Source organism: Pteropus vampyrus, unplaced genomic scaffold, assembly GCF_000151845.1.
Source record: "Pteropus vampyrus isolate Shadow unplaced genomic scaffold, Pvam_2.0 Scaffold182, whole genome shotgun sequence".
In the NCBI taxonomy this organism is placed as follows: Eukaryota; Metazoa; Chordata; class Mammalia; order Chiroptera; family Pteropodidae; genus Pteropus; species Pteropus vampyrus.
Window position 1 is genome coordinate 2,829,593 of NW_011888963.1, and position 9,205 is coordinate 2,838,797.

Sequence of the window (9,205 nt, forward strand, 5' to 3'; positions counted from 1 at the left end):
AAACTTATGCATAAATATTTGTCGATCTTTTCTTTTATAACTTCTGAGGTTTTTGTCATGCTTAGAAAAGCTTTTTACATCCCAATATTATTTTTTAAAAAGTTCACTCACATTTTCTTCTAGCATTTTATGATTCAACTGTTTACCTTTAAATATTTACCCATCTGACGTTTATTCTTTCTTCTTTTTTCAACTGTGTTTTTAGTGAGGCAAACTTCACATACCGTAGAATTCAATCATTTTTAAGTGAAGAATTTAGTGGCATTTAATACATTCCAAAATATTTTCAGCATCTTAAAAGGAATCCTGTGTCCATTAAGCAGTTACTACCCCTCATTCCCCAGTCCCTGGCAACCATCAGTCTGCTTTTTGTCTCTATGGATTTACCTATTTCAGATATTTTATATAAAAGGAAGCTTATAATATATGACCTCTTTGTCTAGCCTTTTCCGCTTTAGCATAATGTTTTTGAGGTTCATCATCATTGAAGCATGTATCAGTACTTCATTGCTTTTTATGGCTGAATAATATTTCATTGTATTGTGTATACCACAATTTGTTTATCCATTCATCCATTAATGGACATTGGGCTGTTTACACCTTTGGTTATTAGGAATAGTGCTACTGTAAACATGTATGTACAAATATTCATTTGAGTACCTATTTTTGTTTCTTTTGCATATATACCTAAGAGTGGAATTATGGTATTTATAAAGAATGAGATATAAATTCAGTCTTTTGTCTTAGTTCTGTTTCTTATTATCTTTCCTTTACTAACTTAAGATATTTCTTTTGTCATATACTAATTCCCATATGTACTTGGGTTTATTTCTTAGCTATCTGTTTGGTTCCATTGTCATATGTCTGTCTTTGTGCCAGTACCATAGGTTTTCCCCACCCCATATTCATATAATTACTATTTTAATATTTGGACAGGAAAGTCTGCTTCCTTCTCCTTCCCTACTCTCATTTATTTCTTTTGTCATAATTTTTCTTTCTATCAATAACATTATAAATACTTAATATCTTCATAACATATGCCTGGAAATTACAATTTTAATTTTTGCTTTAAAAAATGGTCAAGAATTTCATCTCTAAATGGAAAAGGATATTCATTATATACTTCAGTGTAGTTATTAATCGGTAACATTGTGGTAAATGAAGTTTCATATTTTTTAGGGGAATTATGATTTTTTTTTTTTTTTAGCTTTAAAATCTGAAGGGGACGATTACTATATTAATGGTGCCTGGACTATTGACTGGCCTAGAAAGTTCGATATTGCTGGGACAGCCTTTCACTACAAGAGACCAACTGATGAACCAGAGTCCTTGGAAGCTCTAGGTCCCACCTCGGAAAATCTCATTGTCATGGTAAATGTGTCTTCGCCATTTTGTTTCTACTGTTTGTCATCTGCCCTGTGAGGTAGGAAGGGGTAGGCTTTATTATTTCTGTTTCACAAGTGATGAAATTAGATAAGTAAATATAAAATGGTTGACCCAAGGTATAAAATCTGTAGAGAGTTAAGGCCATGGTATTCTTTCCATATGACTTTTTGATCATTTCAATGCCTGCTTGAATAACATTTTTTTTAGCCAAACAAGGTAGATGATGAGAATAGCTCTTAATTTACCCATGAATTTGGAAGGAGAAAATTCAGTATAAGTGCATGTGTTCCAAAAGTTATCTTAAATTTCCTAAAAAAATTACTTTATGACATTTTCTTCTTCAAAAGAAATAATAAATATCTGAATGAAGGCTCATTATATTTTAATTATCTTCACCAGTTGTTTTCAATGGCAGGTTCTGCTTCAAGAACAGAATTTGGGCATTAGGTATAAGTTCAACATTCCCATCACTCGGACTGGCAGTGGAGACAGCGAAGTTGGCTTTTCGTGGAATCATCAGCCTTGGTCAGAATGCTCAGCTACTTGTGCTGGAGGTAAGACACCCACTAGGCAGCCCACCCAGAGGGCAGGATGGAAAGCAAAACATATTCTGAGCTATGCTTTGTGTTTGCTAAAGAAGCTAATTGGAAACATTTCTTGCAGGTTTGCTTCAAGCTGTAATTTAGCAAAAGAAACTTTGCTTTAATTATATTATATTCCGTTTGTTTTTAACCTCATGTAATTTGTACAGATTTGTTGGTAAAATACATCTTGGCACAATGAGTGTCTCTGCTGGTGCTTCTCCCAAGACTATCTTGAAGGTGGGCAGTTTGCTTTTCGTGAACGAATTCTTGGTAAAGAACATCAAGAGTTTTAAATAAGAAAATGAGCAAGAATCAGACGGCACAGATGCAACTTCTTGTAATGGGGGATGAGACTGTATGTCTGTGTGCTTGTGCGTTTGTGTTTGTATGCTTGTGTGTTTCCCACAATCCTATTCAAACTCCCTTCTACCATCAAAGCTAAGGGGCTATATTCTGGGATACTACAATAATTACTGGTGTCTGGGTCTCTGGGTTAATGGTGTTTGCTGACCCCCATTATAGTCCCTCAGAGAGGTAGCTGCTAGGCGGTGGTTGGTGATGTGTTGGTTGTCCCATGTGCGTTTTTCATGGGTGCCTTTTCCCCACAATTTACTCTATTCCTAATCCTCCTCCCTCTAGTGGCCACCAATGCAATTCTTTACCTCTGGCTGGGAGAGCAGGACAGTTGGCTTCCTTCAAAGCCAACACCCTTGCTGCTGCATGGACTGGTGAGTAGAAGTGCTGTGCAAGCAGCATCTTCCTTCTCTCTGGAGACTAAATGCATCGCCTCCACCGTACACCTTGATCACTGTAGGCAAAGAAACAAACCTATCCCTCAGGTCTAGGCTGGACTAAAGCACCTCATCATTCTGAAAGCAAAGATTAAGTTTTGAATAGTGATATTTAGAATGGGGAAATTGAAAGAAAATGAATTATCCCATTTTACCCTATATTTCCATATAGTACCTATTTTTCCTTTCTAAACCTTTGGTAACATGATTTAACATGGACTTTACCCTATCTTTTCTTATACTCACTGAATCTCTAAATACCTCTGATTATCAAGGCTTAAATCAGAGAAATTATTTTCACAGAAATGATTATCATATAATAGATTCAGCATTTTTAGACTCACACAGAATTAAATTATTGATTAACTACAACTCCAAATTCAGTAGTAAACACTATATAAAAATTTTAAAAAGCAAACGAATAATAAAATGTTTCTCCTATGTGAAGTGTTATGAAAAATGGTTATGTATAATTTTTGGCATATTTTAAAAGATCACTAATTCCCATCCGTTTTATTTGTGAAATGGCCGGTGGTTTGTAATGTAAAGTTTTAAAAACTATAGGTCACTACTATTTCTTTAAATAAAATAGAGGATATTAAAAATGAATTGTTTAAGTTAATGCCATTGTATTATACTTTAGTGGCATTTACACATATATATTTCTTTGTTCCAAATAAATTTTTTTATTCAACCTATAAGTTAATTTCCCCCTTTTCTCATACCAAAAACAAGTCTTCCTAATAACAGTACACATACATAATTTAGGCCCCAAGGTAAGGTGAGATAAACTTATTAATGAAGAGTCAAAATACTTTAAAGTTGAAGAAATCTAATAAGGAAAGTCTTAAGTGTTGAGATTGATTAGCTTAGAGAAGAGAAGGCTGAGGGAAAGTATATTAGTATCTTTAAGTATATGACAGAATGTTGAATGAGAAATACTTAGTGCATGTTCGTCTTTGTACTGAAAATTGCTATATTGAGGATGGTGTAGATATAGTCTTGTCCGAGGCCAAGAAAGGATTGAGTGAATTCTCAGTGTTCCTTCTAACCCTATAATTCTTTTGTTCAAAAAGGAGGTAGTCCAACAAAAAAGAAAAAAAAAAGCCATGAGACATGAATTTAGAAAAAAACTATGATTTTATTAAAGACACACGAAAAATCTAAATGAATGTTATTCTTTTCCATAGCACTTGAATTGAGAAATCATAATAGAAAAATTATTTCTTGTAATAGGGGATAAAACAAAAGAAAAAGAAGAAAAGCCCCTGGATGCAGAATTTTCTCTTCTTTGTTATTTATACTTCTTTCTTCTCTTCTGAAGTTACTGGTCCTAGATATTTGAGGTGGTTCTGGGGATTGGAATTGCGCTCAGTTTTGAGTGATTATGACAGCATTCATTGGGCCATTGCCTTCTTTGGAAGAGAAATATACAGTGCTTGAGATTGACAGGCATAGTGTGAAGAGCTCCCATTTGTCTTGGTAAGTGGTTCTCAAAGTGTGGTCTCTAGAAGAACAGCATTGACATCACTTGAGAACTTATTAGAAATTCTAATTATACCCCCATCCCCCTTCCCCTCCAGTCTCAAAACTTCTGAATAGAAACTCTGGGTGGGATCCAACAGTCTACACTTTAGCAAGCTCTTCAGCTCCTTCTGATGCCCACTCAAGTTTGAGTACAGCTCCTTTTGGTTGACAGAGAAAATGAAACTTAGCACTCTAGATACATAGAGTCTACTCCTCATCACTGAAGTCTGTGCATCTCTCTAGACTCATTTTGCACCTAGAACAATGTCTGGAACATACTAGGCACTCAATAAATATTCATAGATGAGTGAATGAGCAAAAGGAATTAATTATTTTGGCAATTATATATTTGTGCTAGTTCTTTTCTAGTATGGAAAAGAAGAGCTTAGAAATTCTATTTTTCTTATTAGGTGGGGCAAAGGGATTGCCAGAGAGAGGCAGTATAATTTTGATCAGCATGGATAAGTAAAACCAAGCTCCTCTCTTGTTTTCTTTACTCAAAATAGGTGGAAAATATTTCCTAGGATGTAGAGTACAGATATCCATTATTGGAGTTATTCTTCTTGCACATACTCCCGCTTTTAACCCCAAGTTCTTTCAATACAGGAAGCTTATGACTGAGGCAAGTAAAATCTCTTAGGACTTAGGAATCTTGATCAAAGAGAGAGCTAGAGTCTTCTTCTTGGTAATGGGAAATGGAACTTCATCTTCAGTTAAGGAATCTTTCAATAAAAAGTCAATTCTACGTAGTTTTCTCTAAGGAGCTTAGAATGAATATTAAAGTCAGTTCTTAATTGGGATGCTTCACTCTCATCTTTCCAGGGTGGTGCTAGTTGTCTTGAGGTTGCCAAAACATTTAAAAATGGAAAGAAAGAGAACAGAAAGATCTCTAAAGAACTTTCTGTTGCAATCTCACAAGATTCCTTAATGTTCTTACCTATTACTATCCTGCATGTGTTTTATTAATGGCAAGACCTTTGGACTTTGTGTTGGAAGCAATGTTGAGAGCTTTTCCTTATGAGATCTTTTAAGATAAGAAGTCTCGAGACTGTTTTTCTGTTGCTTAGCAAGACTCAATGACAAATCTAATGCTACAGGAAGCGTTGTTGGTGATTCAGTCCAAGTAATGGTCTTTTCTCTGAGTCAATGATGAAACACTTCCTTAGCCTGAATAAGAACACCGAGATGCTATGGGGTGTAGTCTTCAGGATAAATGTGATTTTAAAGATACAGTTGTGACACTTCCTCCGAGAGAAACCCAAGCCCAGGGAATTAAAACTTGGCTATTTTCTCCTACTACCATTGTTTCTCCTACTAGAGTTGTTTTTTTTTTTTTTTTTCCTTATCCTAAGTATTGTATATTCTGTAATTTATCTGACTCCCAATTTTGTATACTACCATTGTATTCATGATTAATGTGTTAATTGAGAAAGGCTGGCTGGGTAGTGAGAATTGTATTATTTTAAAATACAAAGATTTAGTAGGAGATTTTTTTATGTTCTAGTAATTTATGCTAGTGTGCCTTTGCACTCTGACTTCTAAAGATTCAAATAACAAATATCGTATATTCATCCTTTGATTTTAGTCATATATACTCTCTTTTTACTAGTGTTTGGCTAGATGTATGGTTCTCAAATTTTAGCGTTCACCACAATTACCTAGAGGGCTTGTCCAAACAAGGTTGCTAGGTTCTGCCTTCAGTTTCTGATTTGGTAGGTCTGGCATAGATTCCAAGAATCTGCATTTCTAACAAGTTTCTAGGTGCTGCCGGTGCTACTAGTTCAGAAACCATACTTTGAGAGTCATTGGGTTAGTTTCCTAAAGCTAATGTCTATTAAAACAAAGTGACACACCTTGGTAATAATCCATATTACAGTTGTAATCCACATTCCAACTAGGCTTTTTAATTAGAAATGGTTCTACAGCTCAGCTGTGTAATAATAAATGAAATTTTACAGTTTATAAAACATTTCCTGTTGCTCTGTTTCATTTGATCATTCTTTATGAGATAGGAGTTGCTATTATTGTTCCTATTTTATAGATAAAACTCGAATGAAGTAACTTGCTGAAATCAAGACTTAGAAACTGAATCTCTAGTGACTTTTAAAATGTAGCATTTGTTAATAAAAATGGTTCCTTACCTTGAACAGAGCTTCTTCACCAGTTGACAACCTCAAAAGAACAACGTGATATATCCCATTCAAAAATATCTCCTTCACTAGCTTGAAATTTCATTTTTTCAAATGCTTTTCCTAAAGCAGTGGATCTCAACTGTGACTGCACATTACCTGTGACTGCACATTACCTGGAAAACTTTAAGGAATTCTGATGTTTGGGCCTCATTCCCAGAGATTCTGATATAATTTCTTAGGAGTATGGCCTGGGCATAGGATTTTTTAAAGCTCCATAGATAATTCTAACGCACAGCTAAGATTGAGAAGTACTGCCTTTGAGGCTGATTGAAAATTTATTTAGTCTTCAAATTGATTTACATTCAGATACAAAAACCTCTGGAAACATTATTAACTCACATCTCTGTTATTAATTAGCTACTAGTGGAATGCAAAGGTTAATGAGATTTAGGTATAAGTGTCTGGGGTGGCAAAATAGAGAGGGGCATCGGAGAAAGGAATGAAAAAGGTGGTAGAATTCCAGTTAATTTCATAATTTTGTTTAGTGTGGGCATTGGCCTTGGACACGCATTTAGAAAGCTGTTTTTGCAGTTCATTTTGTTTAAATGCTTCTTTACCTGATGGATCCCTTATAAGCGTCTAATTAATGCTTTTAAAACTGACTGAAATTATGCTAAATATCATTTCTTGGCCTTTTTGTCTAAAATCTAGTGAAATTGTGCTAAACAGATTTTAAAATCTCTTCTTTTTAATTTCAAGTTTTGTGGTACTTAGGGAGCTGAAGTAAGGGTTATATACTCAACCAACTTTAATTTAGACCCACAAGTCAGAATATAAAAAGCATGTGGCCTGTTTTAAGTCAATATTTATGAAAACTTATTGATAACAAATATTTTTATCTTTGTGACTTATACTTCTAATCAAAGAAGCCCTTCTATTGTTTTAAGAAATTATTTTTCATTAGCGGATGAATCTTTGTATTCATGATAATTTCATATCTTTCTGAATGTACTCTCAGTTCCCATTATTCAAACTGTTCCCTTGTGCCCCCACAACCTCCCTAACCCCTTCTCTTATTTAATACAACCCTTAGGCATCTAAAGCAAAACCTTTCAAAGCCAATTATCTGAGAGTTGATGCTGTATTGTTGCATTTAACTTTTGTTAAATTGTTGCACCTGTTCTGTTACTAAAGCTACCTTAAGTATGCTTCATTTGTGATGCAAAGAAAGGTCAAAAACATATATTTATTTTGCATGTATTAGTTTTAAATATATACTCTAAATATGTACAATCTTTGTCCTACGATCTGCTCTATTGACACTTCTGATTACTTTTTCCAAATTGTTTTTTCTAGGGTTTTCTTTCTTCCTCTTTGTGTAGAAGTACAAAAATTGTATACCAAAGAACTCAATTTGAAAACTGAAAAACATACAAATACGTGGAGGCTAAATAACATGCTACTAAACAATGACTGGGTTAACAACGAGATCCATGAAGAAATCAAAAGATATTTTGAGAGAAATGAAAATAAAAACACAACGACCCAAGATCTATGAGGCATAGCAAAAGCAATCCTAAGAGGGAAGTGCATAGCAATACAGGCTTACCTCAAGAAACAAGAAATTTTAGAGGATCTAACCTTTCACCTAAAAAAAATTAGAAAAAGAACAACAAACAAAGCCCAAAGTGAATAGAAGGAAGGAAATAATAAAGATCAGAATGGAAATAAATGCAATAGAGTCTAAAAAAACAATGCAAAAGATCAATGAAACCAAGAGCTGGTTCTTTGAAAAGATAAACAAAATTAATAAACCTTTAACCAAAGTCATCAAGGAAAAAAGAGAGAGGACACAAATAGATAAAATCAGAAATCAAAGAAGAGAAGTGACAACTAACACCACAGAAATACAAAGGATTATAAGATAATGCTACGAACAATTATATGCAACAAATTGGACAATCTGGAAGAAATGGATAAATTTCTAGAAAAATATAATCTTCAAAGACTGAGTCAAGAAGAAACAGAAAATCTGAACAGACTGACAACTACTAATAAAATTGAATCAGTATTCAAAAACCTCCCAACAAACGAATCCTAGACCAGATGGCTTCATGGGCGAATTTTACCAAACATTCAAAGAAGAATTATCATCTATTTTTCTCAAACTATTCCAGAAAAATTCAAGAGGAGAAAAGGCTCCCACGCTCATTTACGAGGCCAGCATCACCCTGATTCCAAAACCAGACAAAGACATTTAAAAAAGAAAATTATAGGCCAGTATCCCTGATGAACATAGATGCAAAACTCCTCAACAAAACACTGGCAAACTGAATTCAGCAGTTCATTAAAAAAGATCATATGCTACAATCAAATTGGATTTATTCCTGGGATGCAAGGTTGGTTCAAAATCTGCAAATCAATTAAAGTGATACACCACATAAACAAAATGAGGGATAAAAACCATATGATTATATCAATAGATTCAAAGAAAGCATTTGACAAAATCCCTCATCCATTTATGATGAAAACTCTCAGCAAAGTGGGAATAGAGGGAACCTACTTCGGCATTATAAAGGCCATATATAATGAACCTGTAGCTAACTTCATATTTAACAGTATTTATTGAAGAGACTTAGGATAAGGAAAAAGACACAGATGTCTACTTTAAGCACTTTTATTCAGCATAGTATTGGAAGACTTAGCCACAGCAATCAGACAGAAAAAGAAATAAAAATCATCCAAATTGGAAAAGAAGAAGTAAAACTGTCATTATTTGCAGATG

The 9,205-nt window shown here is 34.1% G+C and overlaps 1 protein-coding gene across 1 annotated transcript in view; it reads left to right on the forward strand.

Annotated features, from left to right (window-relative positions):
• Positions 1-9,205, forward strand: part of ADAMTS6 (ADAM metallopeptidase with thrombospondin type 1 motif 6) — a 255,221-nt gene that overhangs the window by 200,546 nt on the left and 45,470 nt on the right. The window contains exon 17 of the mRNA XM_023537208.1: positions 1,802-1,940. Coding sequence (XP_023392976.1) covers positions 1,802-1,940 — 139 coding nt within the window. The remainder of the gene's footprint in view (positions 1-1,801; positions 1,941-9,205) is intronic.